Raw genomic sequence first — 25490 nt, forward strand, 5'->3', positions numbered from 1 at the left:
TCCTTCTAGCAGTCTCGATGGCTTTATTAACTTTAGTAACTGTAGTTGCTTTGGTATCATCGTGATCACTAATAACTGTCTCTATACTGACACTGTCAGTAAGACCAGGCATGTTTATACATACCAAGGTCTAAAATATTTTCTTTTCATTGGGGTTGTCTAACTAGCTGGTCAAGACCGTTTTTGGAAAATTTGTTCACAAGTACTTTGCAAAACTCTCTGTTCGTACAACCTGCAGTGAATCCTTAAGACATTCCTGTCTATACTTGGTAGATTTAAGTCACCTCCAACTAATAGTGCATGATCTGGATATTTCTGCACTACTGAGCATAGACATCCTTTGAAAGATTCTACAACTTTCACAGTGCAATTGGTGGCTGGTACGAATGTCCAGTAATTAACTTTAGTTCATCTACGTCTGCTACTCACATCCAAATAACTTCACAGTCTGACTCAATTTTGATCTCAATAGCCACATTTTTGTTGACAACAATGGATACTCCCCCTCTTATGGTGTCCGATAAGTGCTTTCAATGAATGTTTCATGTCTTGCTAAATATTTCTGATCTTTCTACTTTCAGTTTCAGCCAGCTCACAGTTCCAACAATAATTTGAACACAATGACTTTCCTGAATGGCAGTAAATTCAGGAATTTTGTTAGAAATACCTCAACTAATTCCTGTTAAAATTGTGACAGTCAATGTGTCTTTACCTTTTACGTGGTCTTGCTTTGCTTCTGACTAAATAACGTTTGAGGCTGACTGCAGAATGATTCTACTGTTGCCAACATAAATTTCATGAAAGGACCAAGAAGATAAGATTAGGGCTTGTATGGAGGCAATACAGAGAGTTATTTTTCCCTTACTCTATTTGGGAGTCAAACAGGAAAGGAAATGACTAGTAGTAGTACAGGGTACTCTCAGATATGCACCTTATAGGGGCTTGTGCAGTATGTATGTAGATTGTAGCTGTAGGGCAGAGGACCTCAAACTACTGCCTAAAAAGGTGCACTTCACAAGTATTCTGCTACACGAGTAGCTGTTCCCTTTGTGTAGTGCACCCCTGACCCATCAACGGGAGTCCTACAACTCTCCACCCCGTAACACAAGTCCAGAAATCTGCAGCCAAAACCGCAACAGGATCAAGAAAACTTTATTTCCAGCCTGCTGCTCATCTCAACACTACATCCATCATATTTGATAAAGATTTTTCTTGATACCTTGTATTTATATTAATTACTTTTATATTAATCCATTTCTCCAGACATGTGCTGCCCATATTTAAATTACAGTTGATGCTGGCATAAGTGATCTCCCTCACCATATTGCTGAATGAGGAATATTTCGTCTGCACCTCTTCCTGCCCCTGCAATTAGCTGTTCACCCGATACCCGATCTACACAATATTCTTTTCCTTGTCTGCCCCTATGCCACCTACCAGTCCACCATACCATTGACCACGCCTCTATGCCCAAGTCCAAGACCTGTCCCATACATTCACCTTTTGCTACCTATTCCAGCACCGCCATTGGCTTTTCCTCTTTTCCTACTCTTTCAAATGCAGGGCTACAGCCACATTACATACCAACTTTACTGTAAACACTATGCTGCACTCTATGACCACAAGCAATCTGTCATATCATATGAAAAATCACTGCCAAATTGTACTTACAAACCATACTGTGTAGCCTATTACATACACACAAAAGAAATTCCACTACTTGCATTAATAAGGAACTGTTTGTCACAAGTATTAGGGGACAACTGTTTTAAAACTTCTGTGCCCTAATACTTACACTTCATCAAAATCAGTTAAATTATTGGTCTCGCACAAGCAGTATATATATGTTCTTGTGCTTTGATAAAAATGTTGCATCTGAGGTCTGACACAGAAGGACAACACTGATGCTGCAAATTTATGTACTCACTAAACACGCTGAATTACTGATGGGTCACCTTCAAGAAAGGATTCATACAAACATTTCTTTCATTTTCTAGTCCCTATCACAATCTGTGTTGTAAAAGAGATTCTGTCACAGCACTCATGTGTGCTTTAAACCAATGGTTAGAAAAGAACAGTATGCAGTGGTGGTTGTGTATTGTGCAATGATAAAACCTATACTGCCACAGGCCACACAACATGAAACACAGATCAACTCAACACTGGAGCACAATTTCAGGTCTGGATATATTTGCTGTGCAATACTGTCTGATGCAGGCTGGACCTGTGATATACACGTCATTGATTCCTCATCCATTGATAGGCACAATACGAGGCAAACTGTGGTGTTTTCAGAAAAAGTCTGCTTCAACCTGAACTACACTGACAGCTCTACACATTACACATCATCACAGTGATCGTAATCTGGCAGCCTGCATTGTTACACAACACAGTCGACAAAGAGTGAATTTTGTGCTATGGGAAACTATTGAATACAACATGTGATCTCAAATTCTTGCTCAGGACAATCTGCAAAGCTTACTGCTGCTGAGGCAAGATTTAGAAATCTCATCTTCAGGCAACTCCACCTTCCATGTTTCAGCCTGCCAACACAGCCACATGTGATGAGAAATATGGACGTTTTCTTTCTCAAACAATAAAAGGAACCAGTGCTTTCTTGGACTGCACATTCACTTGAGAGGTCAAATATGCCTAGAATGGGATTACTCAGGAACTAGTTTGGCGCAGTTCTTGAGTAACAACATTTGAAAATTCATCCACTCACATACAAACAACATGGGGGAACATTCCTCAGGACTTCATCCAGTCCCACTAAAATTCCATTCCATGATATTTAAAGGTGTGTACTGCTGGATGTGGGGGTTTCATACCACGTTGAATTCTCATAATCAACAATCAAGTATAGTTCTTTGATATTAATAATTGGCTGTTTTTGCATACCTAGTACATGACAGAAATCTCATTCCAGTCACAAATATCCTTCTTGGTACTGCAATTTTACACCAACAGTGTGTGTTTGCTTGGAACAAATAAATCTGTACAAGTTAAAAAGTATCCTCTTTTAAAGCACAGACATTCTTCTACAGACTGACTCCTGGAATCTACTTTTTTAAACTAATTTCTTACTCAGAAAAAAGTCTGAGGCGGTGGAGGTGGAAAGGTGTCAGATGAAATAAATTAGTTAATTCTTCAACAAAAGTACAAAGCTTACTTGCATAACACAGGAAGAAAAACTATAGTATGTCCATATTAAGAGGTAACACAAACTAAAGAACACACTAAACATTTGGATTATAATTATCCACACAATTTCTCCAGTCACCTTTTGTGCTTTAAAATCTTTCAAACTGCAGTAATCTTCCTATAACTGGTACTTAATGGCAGCAATTTGTGTGTGTGTGTGTGTGTGTGTGTGTGTGTGTGTGTGTGAGAGAGAGAGAGAGAGAGAGAGAGAGAGAGAGAGAGAGAGAGAGAGAGAGAGAGAGAGGGGTGGGTGGGAGGGGTGGGGTGGGAGGGGAGGATGAGTAGGAGAAAAGCCACTGAAAGCATTGCCAATTGAATACTAGTTCACTTCTTCAAGTAGTTTGGAAGAAGTACATGCCTCCAACATTGTTGAGGTAGGAAATCTAGTCTTTGTACATGCAATTGATAGCTGTCCCAAATAACCCATTCATTCAAGGTGATTTGACAATTTGTCCTCTGCAATGTTTGATCAAGCAGCACATCACTTTGTGCACACATTCCTATCAGCAAGACAATTATTGAGATTGCTATTAGCATATTACTTCTGTTTTACAAGTTTTCTACAAGACAAGAATTCCTAGAACACCTTTATAAAATTTTACCTGTGGCAGCATTTGCCTTCGGAGTCACCCGTGGACCTTCCAATTTCTGTCCAACTAACTCGCACCACCCTACAGGATAGACATCAGGACTTTCACAATCCAGCCATTGGTCATACTCCTCTTCCCAACCATCGAAATGTACCTTCAATAAGCGACCCACAACACGTGATACTGTTCCAACACACACCAGTCTTGGGTCCATAAGGTCTGCAGCTTCAAGACGCATTCCCACTACAAAGCCATGAGCAGGAACTTCCTATAAATGAAAATCAACTTCAAATTAAAATCAGAAGAATGTATAAGAAGCGCTGCAACAGACTGTTAAAAAAACTTTAAGATAATGAAAGATGTAAAGCCTATAGAATCATTTAACAACTGCAACTACTTGGCTAGAAATAATAAAATGAAGAAATCGTTCGGTGGTAGTAGGCTAATAGCTACTTACAACACTCATCTGTCAAGAATACAAGTGGACTGGATGCACTGTGACTATATACCTTACTTTTCTACATGATTCATATTTTGCTATATCATTTTCTATACTTCATTCCCTCTTTCCTTGAGATATATAAAACTGCATCTTTCATTGCAAAACAATTACAGCACCATGTAACTTTGTTGTAAATACTCACAACTAGCTGAAAAAGACCCACTTCGCTTGGTCTTTGTTTTCATTTGTTTTCTTACAACATTGCAGTTTTGTTCGGCTGAAGCCGCACTTTAGGTTTCTGCCGCCAGAGCGCTCGAGAGCGCAGTGAGGCAAAATGGCGACAGGAGCCGAGAAAGCGTATGTCGTGCTTGAAATGCACTCACATCAGTCAGTCATAACAGTGCAACGACACTTCAGGACGAAGTTCAACAAAGATCCACCAACTGCTAACTCCATTCGGTGATGGTATGCGCAGTTTAAAGCTTCTGGATGCATCTGTAAGGGGAAATCAACGGGTCGGCCTGCAGTGAGCGAAGAAACGGTTGAACGCGTGCGGGCAAGTTTCAAGCGTAGCCCGCAGAAGTCGATGAATAAAGCAAGCAGGGAGCTAAACGTACCACAGCTGACGGTTTGGAAAATCTTACGGAAAAGGCTAAAGCAGAAGCCTTACCATTTACAATTGCTACAAGCCCTGACACCCGATGACAAAGTCACTCGCTTTGAATTTTCAGCGCGGTTGCAACAGCTCATGGAAGAGGATGCGTTCAGTGCGAAACTTGTTTTCAGTGATGAAGCAACATTTTTTCTTAATGGTGAAGTGAACAGACACAATGTGCGAATCTGGGCGGTAGAGAATCCTCACGCATTCGTGCAGCAAATTCGCAATTCACCAAAAGTTAACGTGTTTTGTGCAATCCCACAGTTTCAAGTTTACGGCCCCTTTTTCTTCTGCAAAAAAAAAAAAAAAACAAAACATTACAGGACACGTGTATCTGGACATGCTGGAAAATTGGCTCATGCCACAACTGGAGACCGACAGCGCCGACTTCATCTTTCAACAGGATGGTGCTCCACCGCACTTCCATCATGATGTTCGGCATTTCTTAAACAGGAGATTGGAAAACCGATGGATCGGTCGTGGTGGAGATCATGATCAGCAATTCATGTCATGGCCTCCACGCTCTCCCGACTTAACCCCATGCGATTTCTTTCTGTGGGGTTATGTGAAAGATTCAGTGTTTAAACCTCGTCTACCAAGAAACGTGCCACAACTGCGAGCTCGCATCAACGATGCTTTCGAACTCATTGATGGGGACATGCTGCGCCGAGTGTGGGAGGAACTTTATTATCGGCTTGATGTCTGCCGAATCACTAAAGGGGCACATATCGAACTTCTAGCTTTCGCAACCAACGGCTTCTTCTTCAGGAATGAGGGAAGGAGAGGGAAAGACGAAAGTATGTGGGTTTTAAGGGAGAGGGTAAGGAGTCATTCCAATCCCGGGAGCGGAAAGACTTACCTTAGGGGGAAAAAAGGACAGGTATACACTCGCACACACACACATATCCATCCACACATACACAGACACAAGCAGACATTTGTAAAGGCAAAGAGTTTGGGCAGAGATGTCAGTCGAGGCAGAAGTACAGAGGCAAAGATGTTGTTGAAAGACAGGTGAGGCATGAGCGGCGGCAACTTGAAATTAGCGGAGGTTGAGACCTGGCGGATAACGAGAAGAGAGGATATACTGAAGGGCAAGTTCCCATCTCCGGAGTTCTGACAGGTTGGTGTTGGTGGGAAGTATCCAGATAACCCGGACGGTGTAACAATGTGCCAAGATGTGCCGGCCGTGCACCAAGGCATGTTTAGCCACAGGGTGATCCTCATTACCAACAAACACTGTCTGCCTGTGTCCATTCATGCGAATGGACAGTTTGTTGCTGGTCATTCCCACATAGAAAGCTTCACAGTGTAGGCAGGTCAGTTGGTAAATCACATGGGTGCTTTCACACGTGGCTCTGCCTTTGATCGTTTACACCTTCCGGGTTACAGGACTGGAGTTGGTGGTGATGGGAGAGTGCATGGGACAGGTTTTACACCGGCGGCAGTTACAAGGGTAGGATCCAGAGGGTAGAGAAGGTGGTTTGGGGATTTCATAGGGATGAACTAAGAGGTTACGAAGGTTAGGTGGACAGCGGAAAGACACTCTTGGTGGAGTGGGGAGGATTTCATGAAGGATGGATCTCATTTCAGGGCAGGATTTGAGGAAGTCGTATCCCTGCTGGAGAGCCAAATTCAGAGTCTGATCCAGTCCCGGAAAGTAGCCTGTCACAAGTGGGGCACTTTTGTGGTTCTTCTGTGGGAGGTTCTGGGTTTGAGGGGACGAGGAAGTGGCTCTGGTTATTTGCTTCTGTACCAGGTCGGGAGGGTAGTTGCAGGATGTGAAAGCTGTTTTCAGGTTGTTGGTGTGATGGTTATTGGATTCCGGACTGGAGCAGATTCGTTTGCCACGAAGACCTAGGCTGTAGGGAAGGGACCGTTTGATGTGGAATGGGTGGCAGCTGTCATAATGAAGGTACTGTTGCTTGTTGGTGGGTTTGATGTGGACGGACATGTGAAGCTGGCCATTGGACAGATGGAGGTCAATGTCAAGGAAAGTGGCATGGGATTTGGAGTAGGACCAGGTGAATCTGATGGAACCAAAGGAGTTGAGGTTGGAAAGGAAATTCTGGAGTTCTTCTTCACTGTGAGTCCAGATCATGGAGATGTCATCAATAAATCTGTACCAAAGTTTCGGTTGGCAGGCTTGGGTAGCCAAGAAGGCTTCCTCTAAGCGACCCATCAATAGGTTGGCGTACGAGGGGGCCATCCTGGTACCCATGGCTGTTCCCTTTAATTGTTGGTATGTCTGTACTTCAAAAGTGAAGAAGTTGAGGGTCAGGATGAAGCTGGCTAAGGTAATGAGGAAAGAGGTTTTAGGTAGGGTGGCAGGTGATCGGCGTGAAAGGAAGTGCTCCATCGCAGCGAGGCCCTGGACGTGCGGAATATTTGTGTATAAGGAAGTGGCATCAATGGTTACAAGGATGGTTTCCGGGGGTAATAGATTGGGTAAGGTACCAGGCGTTGGAGAAAGCGGTTGGTGTCTTTGATGAAGGATGGGAGACTGCATGTAATGGGTTGAAGGTGTTGATCTACGTTCTGTGGGGGCTTGGTAACCAGCTACAATGGGGCGGCCGGGATGATTGGGTTTGTGAATTTTAGGAAGAAGGTAGAAGGTAGGGGTGCGGGGTGTCGGTGGGGTCAGGAGGTTGATGGAGTCAGGTGAAAGGTTTTGTAAAGGTCCTAAGGTTCTGAGGATTCCTTGAAGCTCCGCCTGGACATCAGGAAAGGGATTACCTTGGCAAACTTTGTATGTGGTGTTGTCTGAAAGCTGACGCAGTCCCTCAGCCACATACTCCCGACGATCAAGTACCACGGTCTTCGAACCCTTGTCCGCCGAAAGAATGACGATGGATCGGTCAGCCTTCAGATCACGGATAGCTTGGGCTTCAGCAGTGGTGATGTTGGGAGTAGGATTAAGGTTTTTTAAGAAGGATTGAGAAGCAAGGCTGGAAGTCAGAAATCCCTGGAAGGTTTGGAGAGGGTGATTTTGAGGAAGAGGAGGTGGGTCCCGCTGTGACGGAGAACGGAACTGTTCCAGGCAGGGTTCAATCTGGATAGTGTCTTGGGGAGTTGGATCATTAGGAGTAGGATTAGGATCATTTTTCTTCGTGGCAAAGTGATATTTCCAGCAGAGAGTACGAGTGTAGGACAGTAAATCTTTGACGAGGGCTGTTTGGTTGAATCTGGGAGTCGGGATGAAGGTGAGGCCTTTGGATAGGACAGAGGTTTCGGATTGGGAGAGAGGTTTGGAGGAAAGGTTAACTACTGAATTGGGGTGTTGTGGTTCCAGATTGCGTTGATTGGAATTTTGAGGTTTTGGAGGGAGTGGAGCTGGAAGTGGGAGATTGAGTAGATGGGAGAGACTGGGTTTGTGTGCAATGAGAGGAGGTTGAGGTTTTCTGGAAAGGTTGTGAAGGGTGAGTGAGTTGCCTTTCCGAAGGTGGGAAACCAGGAGATTGGATAATTTTTTGAGGTGAAGGGTGGCATGCTGTTCTAATTTGCGGTTGGCCTGTAGGAGGATGCTTTGAACAGTCGGTGTGGATGCGGGAGAGGAAAGATTGAGGACTTTTATTAAGGATAGGAGTTGACGGGTGTGATCATTGGCCGAGTTGACGTGTAGGTGAAGGATTAGGTGGGTGAAGGCACTGGATTGTTCAGTTTGGAACTGGTATAGGGACTGATGGAAAGAAGGGTTGCAGCCAGAGATGGGAACTTTAAGTGTGAGGCCTTTGGGGGTAATGCCAAATGTCAGAGAAGCCTGGGAAAATAGAATATGGGAGCGTAATCTGGCTAGGGCGAAGGCATGTTTGCGGAGGGAATGTAAATAAAACTTAATGGGGTCATTGTGGGGGTGTTGTGAGATTGACATGGTATTAGAAGGTGGAAAGTGTAACATGAGGCTGAAATGAAACTGAAAATAAAAATATATGGGGAGTGATAAAGGTGGACTGGAAAGTAACTGGAGATCTGATGTGAAAAAAGGCGAAAAGATATTGGTTACAGCTGGGCTATGTTGGACTTGGGTTGGTAGACAACGATGTGCACACAGGTTAGGTGGTTGTGTTGCCGCCAAAACACGTTAAAGGGTGGAGAAATTCGGGAAAATTTCGAAAAAACTACGTGTGAATGTATTAAAAGGAGTGGTTTTGTGGTGGCAGATTATGAGAATGAGGCTAAGGTTAGGTTAGGTTAGTGTGTTTAACGTCCCGTCGACAACGAGGTCATTAGAGACGGAGCGCAAGCTCGGGTTAGGGAAGGATTGGGAAGGAAATCGGCCGTGCCCTTTCAAAGGAACCATCCCGGCATTTGCCTGAAACGATTTAGGGAAATCACGGAAAACCTAAATCAGGATGGCTGGAGACGGGATTGAACCGTCGTCCTCCCGAATGCGAGTCCAGTGTGCTACCACTGCGCCACCTCGCTCGGTGAGAATGAGGCTAACTGACGAAGAAATAATGACGTTAAAACCTGTGGAAAGCGGCTAAAAATGATCAATGATGTGCGAAAAAAAAAAAAAAAAAAAAAAAGGAAATGGAAATAAAGCGAAAGTTATTAGAACTAGCCGAAATGGTTGTTTAATAGGTGAAAGGAACACTGTTTTTGAAATAGAAACGGTGGATTTCATAGCGGCGGTAGCGTTGGAAAAAAAAAAAAAAAAAGGAATGTTTCCCTCTATTATATTCATATCAAAAATACTCTTAAGTACACTTAAATCCAAGTACTCTGTCACTCACTAATTCACTTCTTCACAGAATATCAAGAACATTCTAAAACATTAATAAATATATTCAATCAAAGATGAGGTGACTTCCCGAACGAAAGCACTGGCAGGTCGATAGACACACAAACAAACACAAACATACACACAAAATTCAAGCTTTCGCAACAAACTGTTGCCTCATCAGGAAAGAGGGAAGGAGAGGGGAAGACGAAAGGAAGTGGGTTTTAAGGGAGAGGGTAAGGAGTCATTCCAATCCCGGGAGCGGAAAGACTTACCTTAGGGGGAAAAAGGACAGGTATACACTCGCACACAAGCACATATCCATCCACACATACAGACACTTACCCTAAAGTAAGTCTTTCCGCTCCCGGGATTGGAATGACTCCTTACCCTCTCCCTTAAAACCCACTTCCTTTCGTCTTCCCCTCTCCTTCCCTCTTTCCTGATGAGGCAACAGTTTGTTGCGAAAGCTTGAATTTTGTGTGTATGTTTGTGTTTGTTTGTGTGTCTATCGACCTGCCAGCGCTTTCGTTCGGTAAGTCACCTCATCTTTGATTTTATATATAATTTTTCCCACGTGGAATGTTTCCTTCTATTATATTAATAAATATATTCAGAATTATAACAACCACTTCATTGAATTAATGTGCACTAATCAATGTTCACACTCTCCAATTGGTCTTTTGCCGGCTCGAATCACAACTTTATACTGGATACTATCTCATCCAGTGCTGTTTTGAATATGCGAACCAACTGACTATACTTATGTAAAATCCTCAGTACTTTTCCAATGAATTTCTATTTCAGTACACTCATATTTGAGATGCAGACAAGCACAACAAAAAGACTGCTATAAATTTAAGCTTTCGGTTAAAGGCATACTTCCGAAATAGAAAACAAACACACACATTTAAACAAGCACAGCTGGCACACACCTAAGAGGGTAGTGGGGATAGGGTGATTCCCAGGTGGAACAAATGGGTTGTTGGGAGGGGGGGGGGGGGGGAAGACTGGAAAATGAGAGAAGTATGGAAAGGGGAAGAAGACCAGTAGTTGTTTTAGCGGGATATATATAGCGGTGAAGTGCTGGAGTGGGAGCAGGGAATGGGATAGGTAGGTGGGCAGGTGGAGGAGAGGAACTAGTAGAGGGAGAGGCCAGAGGGTTTATGGGAATGTAGATATATTGCAGGGATAGTTCACAACAGCATAATTCAGAAAAGCTGGTGGTAGGAAGGATCCAGATGGCACAGGAATTGAACTAAAGCACATCATGTTTGGCAGCATGTTTAGCAACTGGGTGATCCAGCAGTTTCTTGGTCACAGTGTGCAGGTGGCCATTCACGTGGATAGACATCTTGTTAGTTGTCTTGCCCACATAGAAAGCAGCACAGTGGTAGCAGCCTAGTTTGTAGATCAAATAGCTGATTTCATAGACAGCGCTGTCTTTGACAGGACAGGAGAGGCCTGTAACCTGGTGGTGGGAAGAAGTATGGGGCAGGTCTAGCATTTAGATCTATTGCAGGGATATGACAAATGAAGCAAGGGATTGGGAGCATGGGCAGAGTAGAGATAGGCAAGGATTTTGTTAGGTTTGGTGGGTGCCAGAATACTGCTATGGGATGGGTGAGAAGGATAGTGGGTACAGTGTGTATACATGGACAAGGAAAAAAAATTCCCAGATTTTTCCCAGATTTCCCAGTTGAAAACACACTTTCTCCCGGGTGAACACACACTTTTCCCGTGTTAGGTGATAGTATACTTTTCCTCGGCACTGTAAAACTTATCAGTCCTTTGGATGTTTATGGTTTTATACGCTGACATAGAATTTCCCAGCACTTTAGAAAACGAAACTCGGGGGGAGGGGAACACATTCTGGAAAGATCTTTGATGTGCAGCAACATATACACTACATATTTTCGTGTTATGAAGGTATAAATTTGAATTCCACCAAACACCACATATTACTTTCCAAAGCATTGAAATCGAGATTGCGAAGCGCTTTTGTAAGCCAGTCACAGTTCAAGACACATGATGAAGTCAGCTGATAGCAAGATCACTCTTAAGTAGCGCAAACAGACAAATAGGAAAAGTTAATGATTTAAATTAATATACATATTGTTGCTACAAGAAAAACAAAGCTTTCACATATAATCGTGGTCTCGAAGATTAATAAGCTGCACGAGAAGCTAAGCTTCCACATATAATGTTGATCTTTCTTGCGCATTTAAGATATATCACACAAATGTGCCAGTAAAATTTGCAGTAACGAGGTAAATGTCTGATCTTCTGGGCTCAAAACTCCTCTAGATGGTCATCCTCGAAGAGTTGATTTTTAATTGAGAGTCAAATGCTCTGTGATTTAAGAAATTCATCGTACATTTTCGCACATAGTCCATCTTGTGTAAAAGGAAATTTACTTTGAAAATAACGCTTTTCTAACCACCATTCGCAACATTTGCCAGTGACCTGTTAGAAACTGATCCATTTCAGCAGTTGCCAGAGAGCGCCAGATAACAGGCGCCACTGCTCTTGCACAGCTATGATGACGCAGGAAGTTCATATGTTCTTACGTGTAAAACATTAAAAGATCTTGCACTATGTCACAAACGAAACAAGACATCAGAGAATACTTCAAGAGCATTGGAATTTTGTGAACCATACTAAAATGCATAATTCGTCTTAAAGTGCACATTCCTATGTCCAGATTTGGATGTTAATTTTCTTGAGTACTAATACTGTATTATCTCATGTTTGGTTCTTTATTATGGCATAATGCCATGCGAGCTAGAAGATGGAAAACGTGCACTTGAAATGCAGCGAACAGTTGAAACTAGCCAACAGTATGAAATTAAACACTTCGTTTCAAATACATTGACTGCCTCAGCGCTAAAGATTAACAAAAGCCATATCTTTTTAGCAAACCAACAAAAATAACTTCGTTGTTCTGCAAGGCAATTAATGCTTGACTGTCAGAAAGGTGGAAATAAAACCTGAAACTAATAACATATTTTAGCCTTCCGTAATTATGCGAACATATTTTAGTTCATTTGATAGCTCCTGGCCACACAAATCCGTTTTGTTTTCATTTAATGTGAGAGCAGTATATGAAAGGAAACAGCAAAATCACTAAACATAAATACGGGTCACGTGGAGAATACCCACCTCCCCACTACAGCTCAGACTGCTCTGTGCATAGCCCCGGATCTACGACATCTCCGAACCGAGCCAATATTAGATAGTGGCGCCCAGCCACACATCCGTAACCAGAAGCGGGAGAAGGTACTACTCATACGCAACTCAACTGCGCATGCACAAAAGCCCACCCGCAACTGCTCAAACTAATCTAATGTCATGTCACGTCACGCTCATCGGAAGCAATTTGTTGTTAGGAAGCATTGCATAGTCTTCCTGAAGCCTTTGACACACTTTGCTGTTGGCAGACGCTTGTATGGGCACTATGTTTTGCTGTTGTAAATGGCGCATTTCCTTTGCAACTTAAGGTTTTTTTTTCCTCTCTCTCTCTCGTGCATGTTTTGTTGCTGCAGTATTATTCTGCATAAGCGGGATACATTAATATCCTTTGTTGGAGTATTGATTCTTACCAGTCAAAATCACAAAAATTTAACTGAAAACTAAAACAATGACAGATTCCCGGAATTCTAAAAAATTCCCAGGTTTTTCCCGAATGAAAAAATGCCCAGATCTCCCAGGTCGTAGACACCCTGGGGTAGAATATTCCTCATTTTAGGGCACAATGAGAGGTAGTGCATACCAAGACGTGGAGCATGACAAGAGGTAAAAAAAAACACTGATGGAGAATGTGATTCAGTTGCTCCAATCATGGATGGTACTGAGCCACAAGACAAGTGTCCCTTTGTGGCTAAACACTGGATATACAGGACTGTAGAAGATGGGTGTAGAGAGACGGCACAGGAGGTCTGTCTCGAACACGGTCGGGACGATAATTTCGGTCGGTGAAGGCGTCAATGAAATTCTTGCTATATTTGGAAAGAGACTGCTCGTCACTACAGATGCAATAGCCACAAGTGGCTAGGCTGTATGGAAGGAATTTCTTTGTATGGAATGGATGGTACTTGTCAAAGTGGACGTATAGCTGGTGACTGGTAGGTTTGATATGTATGGACATACTGATACAGCCATCCTTGGGGTGAAGGTGAATGTTGATGTATGTGGCTTGATGGGTAGAGAAGGATATGGTGAAGCAAACGGGGGAGAAGATGTTGAGGTTCTACATGAATGTAGATAAGGCGCCCACAATCTCAGTCCAGACCATGAAGAGGACATCAACGATTCTGAGCCAGGTAAAGGGTTTGATATTTGGGTGATTAGGAATGTCACTTCTAGATGGCCCAAATAGGTTGGCATATGAGATGGTGGCATGTGGGTGACTGTTTCTACTCCACAGATTTGCTTGCAGGTGATGCCTTCAAAGGAGAAGTAACTGTGGGAGAAGATACAGTCAGTCATGGTGACCAGGAAGGAGGTTGTAGGTTTGGTGTTGGTAAAGGCCTCACGCACACACACACACACACACACACACACACACACACACACGACTCCCCTTCTCCTATCATTTTCTCCAGCAATTCACCACAGTTCTTGTTCCTTTACAACACAGTGCACTACTCCATCACTGTAGATATCACTTCACTTTACACTAACATCCCCAATGTCCACAGCCTTTGTGCTACTGAACACTACCTTTCCCCAATGGCCGACTGACTCCAAAACTACAACCTCCTTCCTGGTCACCATGACCAGCTATATCCTCATACACAATAACTTCTCCTTTGAAGCCTTCACCTATAAACGAATCTGTGATACAGAAACTGACACCCGTATGGCACCATCTTATATCAAACTATACATAGGCCATCTAGAGGAATGTTCCTGTTCTTGTTATGGTCTTCAGTCCGAAGACTGGTTTGACGCAGCTCTCCAAATTACTCTGTCCTGTGCAAGCTTCTTCATTTCCAAATAATTAATGGAACCTCCAACTTTCTAAATCTGTTTACTGTATTCATCTCTCAGTAGTTCTTTAAGGTTTTAACCCTACACTTTCCTCCAATACTAACTGGTGATCTCTTGATGTCTCAGAATGTGTCCTACCAATTGATCCCTTCATTTAGTAAAGTCGTTCCACAAATTTCTTGTCTCCCCAGTGCCTGCTCATTAGTTATGTGATCTACCCATCTAATCTTCAGCAGTCTTCTGTAGCACCAGATTTCAAGAGCTTCTATTCTCTTCTTGTCTAAACTATTTATCGCCCATGTTTCACTTTGATACAAGGCTACACCTCGGATAAATACCTACAGAAAATACTTCCTAACACTTAAATTTATATTCGATGTCAACAGATTTCTCTTCTTCCGAAACACTTTTCTTGCTATTGCAAGTCTACATTTTACATCTTATCTGTTTTGGCCGTCATCAGTTACTTTACCATTCAAATAGCGTAACTCATTTAATAATTCAAGTGTCTTGTTTCCTAATCTACATCTCTGAGCATCACATTTAATTTGACTACATTCCACTATCCTTGTTTTGCTTTTGTTGTTGTTCACCTTATATCTTCCTTTTAAGACACTGTCCATTCTGTTCAACTGCTCTTCCAAGTCCTTCGCTGTCTCTGACAGAATTACAATGTCATCGACATTTCTTCTCCCTGAACTATAATTCCTACCCAAAATATTTCAATGGTTTCCTTTACTTCTTGCTCAATGTACAGATTGAATAACATCGGTGATAGGCTACAACCTTGTCTCACTCCCTCCTCAACCACTGCTTCCCTTCCATGCCCCTCAACTCTCATAACTTTCGTGAATGTGCAAGTGGGAACTCTCCCACTGCAATATATCGTATGTTCCCCCTCCATCCCCAAAACTCTCCACTGCACTTAGCTGCCCTACCCTATCCCTAACCTGTCCCTACACACTCCCGCAAGCAGCACTACATCTTTCCCCACTTCCACCCATTTACCCTTGCCCCTCCTCACCCTATGCTGCTTCATAGCACCCAACAGCCACCCCAGATGCTGCCCTTGCAACACGCAGTTACAGTCTGCAGTCTGACCAGTGTGGCCAGAGACAGTGGTCACATGTGAGTTGTGTTTGTGTGTGTGTTTTCTACTTCAAAAGAATGTCTTTTGGCATCTGTCAGTTTCTCAGAACTCCACTGGTGGGAACTAGAACTACAAAATATCCTTCGTTCTCACCACCCACCTGGCCTTAATCTACATTAATTCCTCCCATCTCAGTATTTCTTCATAGTAATTACTCCTTTCTTCACTCCATTTTACTTTTCTACATCTTTCATTTTCTGTCCTGCCTGTTTTTTGGTGTGTCCCCCTCCCACCTCTGTTACATACAATGCACTTAGCTTTCCAATATTATTAACTATAGCTCAATGTTTTAGTAGTAATTTCTGTCTTGCATATTACTCTGTGTATCACCTTTAAGCTCTCCGGTTTCCAAACCTTGTCTGGTGCAGCCCTGAACAATCAGCCTTTCCTTCTCATCCCCCCCCCGACATAGGTTCTGATGATTTTTCTGAACTTTACCTCTTTTCCTAAACTTCTCCAATTCTTTTCCTTCATCCCTCTTCGTTCCTCTTCAACTCTACTACTGGAAGGAGCCACTGGCTCCGAAAGTATGCGTAACTTTTTGTGTGTATGTGTGTTTTCTCTTGCCACCCCTTGGTGAGTAAATTTTTTATCTATCCAGTTACATTATAATTAATTAATCATGACAGCTGCCACCCATTCCATACCAAACGTTCCCTTCCCTACAGCCTAGGTCTTCGTGGCAAATGAATCTGCTCCAGTCCGGAATCCCTGAACCATTACACCAACAACCTGAAAACAGCTTTCGCATCTCACAACTACCCTCCCGATCTGGTACAGAAGCAAATAACCAGAGCCACTTCCTCATCCACTCAAACCCAGAACCTCCCACAGAAGAACCCCAAAAGTGCCCCACTTGTGACAAGATACTTTCCGGGACTGGATCAGACTCTGAATGTGGCTCTCCAGCAGGGATACGACTTCCTCAAATCCTGCCCTGAAATGAGATCCATCCTTCATGCAATCCTCCCCACTCCACCAAGAGTGTCTTTCCGCCGTCCACCTAACCTTCGTAACCTCTTGGTTCATCCCTATGAAACCCCCAAACCACCTTCCCTACCCTCTGGCTCCTACCCTTGTAACCGCCCCCGGTGTAAAACCTGTCCCATGCACCCTCCCACCACCACCGACTCCAGTCCTGTAACCCGGAAGGTGTAAACGATCAAAGGCAGAGCTACGTGTGAAAGCACCCACGTGATTTACCAATTGACCTGCCTACACTGTGAAGCCTTCTATGTGGGAATGACCAGCAACAAACTGTCCATTCGCATGAACGGACACAGGCAGACAGTGTTTGTTGGTAATGAGGATCACCCTGTGGCTAAACATGCCTTGGTGCACGGCCGGCACATCTTGGCACAGTGTTACACCGTCTGGGTTACCTGGCTACTTCCCACTAACACCAACCTATCAGAACTCCGGAGATGGGAACTTGCCCTTTAATACATCCTCTCCTCCCGATACCCACCTGGCCTCAACCTCCGCTAATTTCAAGTTGCCGCCGCTCATACCTCACCTGTCATTCAACACCATCTTTGCCTCTGTACTTCCGCCTCGACTGACATCTCTGCCCAAACTCTTGGCCTTTACATATGTCTGCTTGTGTCTGTATTTGTGCGGATGGGTGTGTGTGTGTGTGTGTGTGTGTGTGTGTGTGTGTGTGTGTGTGGGCGCGCGTGCGTGCGAGCGAGTGTATACCTGTCCCTTTTCCCCCCAACGTAAGTCTTTCCGCTCCCGGGATTGGATTGACTCCTTACCTTCTCCCTTAAAACCCACATACTTTCGTCTTTCCCTCTCCTTCCCTCTTTCCTGATGAAGCAACCGTGGGTTGAGAAAGCTTGGATTTTGTGTGTGTGTGTTTGTGTTTGTTAGTGTCTTACCAACGATTTCGTTTGATAAGTTACATCATCTTTGTTTTTAGATTAATTAATTAGTTAGTTATATTTCTGACAATTTCTGGCTATAAATATAAAGGAAGTATTTACAGAAGCCCAGTCAACAAACTCCATTTATTCCCATCCTATACGCTTCATATCAAGGTAATGGAAGGCTGACAATTTTTAAAGAAGCATGTGTGATGCATGTTGCAGATCACGAAGCCAATTACTATTGAGTGTTAAATTATACACTGGGTCTAAACCGTACATTATACTGGTCCTCTACTTATACAAAACTATTATGTGCTACACTTAACTTAGATATATCACTAAGTCCACTGTTTTTTAAAATAATAGTCCATTGGCTGAATACCACCAGGAAACCAAAGTAGTTCAGCTGAAAATGATACACCAATATATTGTTATTGGATAATTACATTTACTTTTTCTAGAATGTAAGGAAAAGATAGATTGCTACTACTGTAAAGATGGCACATTAAGATGCAGGGGGACACAATTAAAAGACACACATTAGCTTTCAGACACAGCCTTCATCAGAAAAAGAAAGCGAGGCACACAAACATTCATTCATACAAGCAAGCACACCTCACGGACACATGCCTACCACCTCCGACAGCTCGAACCAGAATGTATCATTTATTTTTCTGTTATTCGAAAACTCACCCTGTTGAACAACGCCAACGGCACAGTTTCAAGATTATTTTCCCTGAGGTAGGTTTCCCAGTCAAATTCTGACGGGTCATAGCCCTTAGGAGGAGTCAGAGGAATTGAATTCGTATCACAGAAACCTGCTGGGAATATGCAAGGTGAGCTGCTGTGATAACAAAACCAGTCCGCTCCAGATTCATCTGCATCATAGCTGTCAATTCGTATCATTATGTACCCTTCTTTCAGTACCTGAAATATTTAACTTTATTAGACAAAGCTTTACATAAATAATCTTTTCATTTCATTTATTAATCTAAGCACAGAAAATTAAGACCCGCAATAAAATTTACAAGTAGTATGTATCTGGAAAAACTTCCTTGTATTAGTGTTAAAGAGAGAAAGGTTTTGTTAGTGAATACATGTTCACCATGCAAATAATGTCATCTGTCACATTGAAATTAATAGAAAATTCTGGTGTGGCTTAGTGGTAAAGTGTCAGATTTCGGATCCACAGGTCCCAGGTTTCATTAGTCCTAGGAAATGCATCTGTTACTCATCACTTCTTGCAATGTTTCTTAATCTGAAAAATACTGCGTTCCATTTTAGTAGGGGTTTCCTCAAACTGTAGGTTCCCCCTATAATTCACTGGGGAAGAAAATTCATACAAAGGAAACAGCATATTACCTCCAAAAAGATCATGCCTAATTAAGCACTGTGGTGTTCAAACCAAATTTCTGGTTGATGACAGCCGTATCTCCACTTCGGGGAGATTAGGCACCTGCAGATGATGTAGACAAAGATGGAGTGAAGGAACATCATCTTCAGGAGTGCTCAGAAAGGCTGTGAGGTGGTACAGAGCCACGCCCATCTCATTTATTGCACTAGCCTCATATGCCATACTATGCATGGCAGAAGGGTAAAGGGGGATAATAGGCTTTGGACATACCAATAACCATTTTCTGAAAGAAGCGGTAGATTTTGCAGGCCTGCTGCCACATTCCGCGATGACATCTTGATTTACAAGGAGTTCCTGTCAGAATAGCAGCTCGAGGATAATCGTAATTGACAAAGTCAGCTGGCAAGGCAAAACAAAACTAGTCAGGACATTTACCATTGCTTTCTGTGTAGCAGTAAATGATCACCAAACTTGCAGACTGTATGAACGAACTCAAAGAAACTGTTCCTCTACAGCAGGCTGATCCAGCACGGCTGCCCACGTGCAGGCGAACTAGCATACGAGGGCAGAGATGGGCAAACAACTTGTACATGGACATCAGGCAACTGGCCCAGGATTATTTGGCTCAGCTGAGTGTCCTCCAAGCAGACATGATCATATGGTGACACATTTAACAGAAAAATTAAACCTAAGTAAGAAATACCAACATCATATTATAATTATGGCACATTAAATTTCTTTTTGTTCACATGTGATGAAATAACTGATGTCAGATCACTTGTTTCCACAGGCCTCTCAATGCTCCTCAGTTGGATCATCAAGTTGGATCTCTCTATACATTTTTTCCTTACTTTGTTTTCTTTTTTGTTGCAAAAACTTTTTCACAAACTTTTAACCTAAACACAAACAGGTTGCCAACTACATTCCCATGTAGATTTAGAAACTTTTCTACAAGTACATCTTGGAAATATCATAACAGTTTCATGCTGCTGTAACACCTGCCCTTGAGCGGAGTGCAATTTCGTAAATCACTGCCTTCTAACTACACTGCTAAAGGTACATCATCTGTATACCTGAAAATGGAGAGCCAGAAAATTTCTGTTCATTTTCTAGACAGTATGAAAAATCAGCTTGACAAAGTTACACAATGTTTGCTGATAAATGAGGGAATATATCTGGAGATAAATGTCAGGATGAGAGACATTAGAAAAACTTAGTTTTTCTGTACTACTCTGCTTTTCAAAGAATAGGTGTGTGTGAACACATTACTTTTATTCCACATCCTTAATAACAAGTAATGTGTCCCGTTGAACAGTCACATTTACATTACTTAAATACCTCTCAATATGAGTGAAAAAGTCTGTGTGCAGGCAACCCCACGAGGGTAGCCTACGACCGGCACTGGCCCAACAGGACAGGCTATAGTTGTTTGTGCTGTGTGGGGCAACCCACTCATTTATTGGAATTTTTTAGCTTTAATTTATTTATTTTTCTTCCTCTCTTTCTGTATTGGTTAAAATTTGTGTTATCTTCTCCATTTGCTGTATTCATTTCTCCCACATCCAGCTTCACACCTCATTCAACAATATTTAAACTGAAGCTGGCAATGTGTGTGGTGATGTATTAGTTTTGATCTCCTTTTCTCTCTGACAACATTTCTTTCATTTGTGTGTTCTTTCCTCTTCACCCAATGTATGTCCCACTTAACTTTAGTGTTTTACTCCCTTTCCAACCTCCACCAATTGGTTCATCTTTTCTTTTGTGAAGTAAAATAGCTACAGCCTGATTAATATTAACTGTTAGTTGACATAATATGCCTTGGAACTTAGATGTCCAATCAGAGCACACACTGTCACATTTCTGTCACATCTGAAGAGTTTGGCATTACCAATATGCAATAGCAGTGTCTGTTCATTTGCAGCATATATGCATAATCTGTTATCATGCACTGTCAGCAGCCAATTTACCTGCTGTATCTCCAATGGCTAAAAATGCATTCTGTCTGTTGCCAGTCTTAAATGAGGTGAAACTGACAGCTACTTTGCGACCAAGAAGTTTTGCCATTTGCCCTTTATTTTGAAAAGGATTACAACATTACCCTCCCTGTCTTCCTGTACCCACCATATTAAACTGACTATTCAGCATATGGAAAATTCAGAAGCAATCATTTATGTGGAATAATTCACCAAGTTCTCAGATTTGAATCTTTCCAAGTTCCTGGAACTACTCAGAATAACATCCTCAGTATCTAGGATAGTAAGTAAACAATTTCAGCAAGCTTCATTAGCTGTCATAGAAGTGGTTGAGTCTGATGCCTCCTACAGCAGCCGCCATGTACAACACAGGCCACAACACGGAGCGACTAATGACCTCAGCAGTTGAGTCCCATAGTGCCCAGAGCCATTTGAGAGCCACAACACGGAACAACAATAATCAAGGTATATGTACTTGTTACTCACTATCAGCTACAAGGTGACTCAATTCGGTGGTGAATTTTATCATCTTTGATGCAATTTCATAATAATCAAACACACCTATCAGTCAAATGTTACATAAATGGACAAGTACATAAATCTAAACTGACATATTACAATATAACTGTTACATAAACAAGCAAAAGAAGTATTTCCACATTAAAGAAATAACTAGGAAAACAGTGGCTTGACTTTGATAATATCAATTATAAATACCTTCATAACAGTTGCCACACAAATTGATGACAAATTCAACGGATCTACAGCTTCAAGTTTCATTCCTTCCCTAAATTCAATATCAGGTGGATAATGAATTGTTCTTGGTGTTATAAAATATTCTTCTGTGGCATCATCTTCGTGCAGGTTGCCCGATATACATCTTTCCATATAGCTTCGATGTGCTGATATACAATGCCCCACACGTTCTGACCATCCACAAGGATGAATCAAAGGGGAATCTTCGTGACACCAGAAACCTTTTAAAAAAATAGACATCAGAAACCTTTTAAAAAAATAAAACAGTCAACACCCGGAAAGTGACTTCCTATACGAATTATGCAATGTGAAGACATTCCCTATATGTAACTGTGGTCTGCCCTCTTATGTGCAAGTAAAAAGTGATTAAACTACGTTTTAATCAAACAATGGAAACTAGTATCAACAAAGCAGGAAAAAAATAGATTTCTACATACCCCAAAGAAGACACGTCAACTTGCACACTGGCACAATCAAAAGACACTTACATCAAGCTTTCGGCCACAGCCTTCATCAGTAAGAGACACACACACACACACACACACACACACACACACACACACACACACACAAAAAGCAAGCACATCTCACCATCAACTCCAGCATTCTGGCCCGAGATGCTGGAGGTGGCAGTTGTGTGTGCACGAGGTGCGCTTGCTTGTGTGTGTGAATGGTGTGTGTCTTTCTTTACTGATGAGGGCTGTGGCCTAAAGCTTTAACTTAAGTATGTTTTAATTGTGCCAGTCTGCAACTTTATATTTCTTCTTTATGGGTCTTCTTTACGGTAAGCACCAATCTGTCTTAAATTATGTTTTATTTAAATTAACAATCAATTTTTGACAAAATAATTTCATTGGATGTATAAAAAAAATCTCACCAAGTGGTGGCAGAGCACACACATAAAAGGAAGTTACAATTAGGCAAGCTTTCGGAGCCAGGCAGAAAATGTGAAAGGAAAGGAAGAGGGTGAAGGAAAGGACTGAAGAGGTCTTGGAAAAGGGGTAGATTTCTGGAAAGTCACCCAGAACCCCACTCGCCAATAATCAGTCTTTCCTTCTCATGCTGTCCAGTATGTGCTCCCTAACTCGTGGTTCTGGGTGAGTTTTCCGAAATCTACCCCTTTTTCCTAGACCTCTCCAATCCTTTTCCTTCACCTCTCTTCCTTCCCCTTCAACCCTTCTGCCCAGGGGAGAAGCCACTGGCTCTGAAAGCTTGCCAAATTTATAACCTCCTTTTATGTGCGTGTTCTGGTGCCGCTTGGTAAGTAGATTTTTTTGTCTATTCAATTAAACTGTTTATATCTAAAAACACTGTTGCCTCATCCTGATGAGGCAACAGTTTGTTGCAAAAGCTTGAATTTCGTGTGTATGTTTGTGTGTCTATCGACCTGCCAGCACTTTCGTTCGGTAAGTCACATCATCTGTGTTTTTAGATATATTTTTCCCAAGTGGAATGTTTCCCTCCATTATATTCGTATCATTAATTTGAACCCAACAATTACGTTTGTTATTGTCACTGTTGCATTTCGAAATCTCTCCTGTCATCTTATTTTCTCTTTCTGTTTTTGCAAGTAGTTTCACTTTGTATTCACCTTCTCCTCTACCGAATCTACCATCCAACAATACAATTTTATCCCACCTATATATACTCAATAATACATAACCCACTTCCAAACCATAACCAAAAAATTTTTCTTCCCCGCTTTCAACAATACTGCTGCTACAAAATCAACCGTTTCCAGTTCACAAACAGTTCCTTTCAGCTATTAAACAGCCATTTCGGCTAGTTCCAATAACTTTCGTTTTTTTCCATTTCCGTTTTTCCCACATCACTGATCTTTTTTAGCTGCTTCCCACAGGTTTTAACGTCATTATTTCTTCGTCAGACAATTGTTAGCCTCATTTCCACAATCTGCCACCACAAAACCACTCCTTTCAATACATTTACATGCAGTTTTTTCGAAATTTTCCCAAATTGCTCCATCCTTTAACGTGCTTTGGCGGCAACACAACCACATAACCTTTGTGCACATCGTTGTCTACCAACCCAAGTTCACCACAGGATCAACATAGCCCAGCTATAACCAACACCTTTTCGCCTTTTTTCACACCAGATCTCCAGTTGCTTTCTAGTTCACCTTAATCTCTCGCCATATATTTTTATTTTCACTTTCATTTCAGCCTCATGTTACACTTTCCACCTTCTACTACCATGTCACCCTCACAACATCCCAACAACGACCCCATTAAGTTTTATTTACATTCCCTCCGCAAACATGCCTTCCCTCTTTCCTGATGAGAATACAGTTTGTTGCGAAAGCTTGAATTTCGTGTGTATGTTTGTGGCTCTATCGACCTGCCAGCACTTTCGTTCGGTAAGTCACATCATCTGTGTTTTTATATCTAAAAACAAAGATGATGTGACTTACCAAACGAAAGCGCTGGCACGTCGATAGACACACAAACAAACACAAATATACACACAAAATTCTAGCTTTCGCAACCAATGGTTGCTTCGTCAGGAAAGAGGGAAGGAGAGGGAAAGGCGAAAGGATGTGGATTTTAAAGGAGAGGGTAAGGAGTCATTCCAATCCCGGGAGCGGAAAGACTTACCTTAGGGGGAAAAAATGACGGGTTTACACTCGCACACACACACACACACACATACCCATCCACACATATACCGACACAAGCAGACATATTAAAAGGCAAAGAGTTGGGGCAGAGATGTCAGTCGAGGCGGAAGTGCAGAGGCAAAGAGGTTGTTGAAAGACAGGTGAGGTATGAGTGGCGGCAACTTGAAATTAGCGGAGATTGAGGCCTGGTGGATAACGGGAAGAGAGGATATATTGAAGAGCAAGTTCCCATCTCTGGAGTTTTGACAGGTTGGTGTTAGTGGGAAGTATCCAGATAACCCAGACGGTGTAACACTGTGCCAAGATGTGCCGGCCGTGCACCAACGCATGTTTAGCCACAGGGTGATCCTCATTACCAACAAACACTGCCTGTGTCCGTTCATGTGAATGGACAGTTTGTTGCTGGTCATTCCCACATAGAAGGCTTCACAGTGTAGGCAGGTCAATTGGTAAATCACGTGGGTGCTTTCACACGTGGCTCTGCCTTTGATCGTGTACACTTTCCAGGTTACAGGACTGGAGTTGGTGGTGGTGGGAGGGTGCATGGGACAGGTTTTACACTGGGGGCGGTTACAAGGGTAGGAGCCAGAGGGTAGAGAAGGTGGTTTGGGGATTTCATAGGGATGAACTAAGAGGTTACGAAGGTTAGGTGGACAGCGGAAAGACACTCTTGGTGGAGTGGGGAGGATTTCATGAAGGATGGATCTCATTTCAGGGCAGGATTTGAGGAAGTCGTATCCTTGCTGGAGAGCCACATTCAGAGTCTGATCCAGTCCCAGAAAGTATCCTGTCACAAGTGGGGCACTTTTGTGGTTCTTCTGTGGGAGTTTCTGGGTTTGAAAGGATGAGGAAGTGGCTCTGGTTATTTGCTTCTGTACCAGGTCGAGAGGGTAGTTGCGGGATGCGAAAGCTGTTGTCAGGTTGTTGGTGTAATGGTTATTGGATTCCGGACTGGAGCAGATTCGTTTGCCACGAAGACCTAGGCTGTAGGGAAGGGACCGTTTGATGTGGAATGGGTGGCAGCTGTCATAATGAAGGTACTGTTGCTTGTTGGTGGGTTTGATGTGGACGGACGTGTGAAGCTGGCCATTGGACAGGTGGAGGTCAACGTCAAGGGAAGTGGCATGGGATTTGGAGTAGGACCA

The 25490-nt window shown here is 42.6% G+C and overlaps 1 protein-coding gene across 5 annotated transcripts in view; it reads right to left on the minus strand.

The window, feature by feature from the left end:
- LOC124619931 (polycomb protein Sfmbt-like) overlaps window positions 1–25490 on the minus strand; it is a 297358-nt gene that overhangs the window by 32974 nt on the left and 238894 nt on the right. For all 5 annotated transcript variants that reach the window (XM_047146574.1, XM_047146575.1, XM_047146577.1 and 2 more), the window contains 3 exons: window positions 21672–21931; window positions 18321–18554; window positions 3807–4062 (listed from right to left, as the gene is read on the minus strand). In XM_047146574.1, the coding sequence (XP_047002530.1) occupies window positions 3807–4062; window positions 18321–18554; window positions 21672–21931 (750 nt within the window). The remainder of the gene's footprint in view (window positions 1–3806; window positions 4063–18320; window positions 18555–21671; window positions 21932–25490) is intronic.

The sequence above is a fragment of the Schistocerca americana genome, chromosome 6 (genome assembly GCF_021461395.2).
Source record: "Schistocerca americana isolate TAMUIC-IGC-003095 chromosome 6, iqSchAmer2.1, whole genome shotgun sequence".
Taxonomy (NCBI): Eukaryota; Metazoa; Arthropoda; class Insecta; order Orthoptera; family Acrididae; genus Schistocerca; species Schistocerca americana.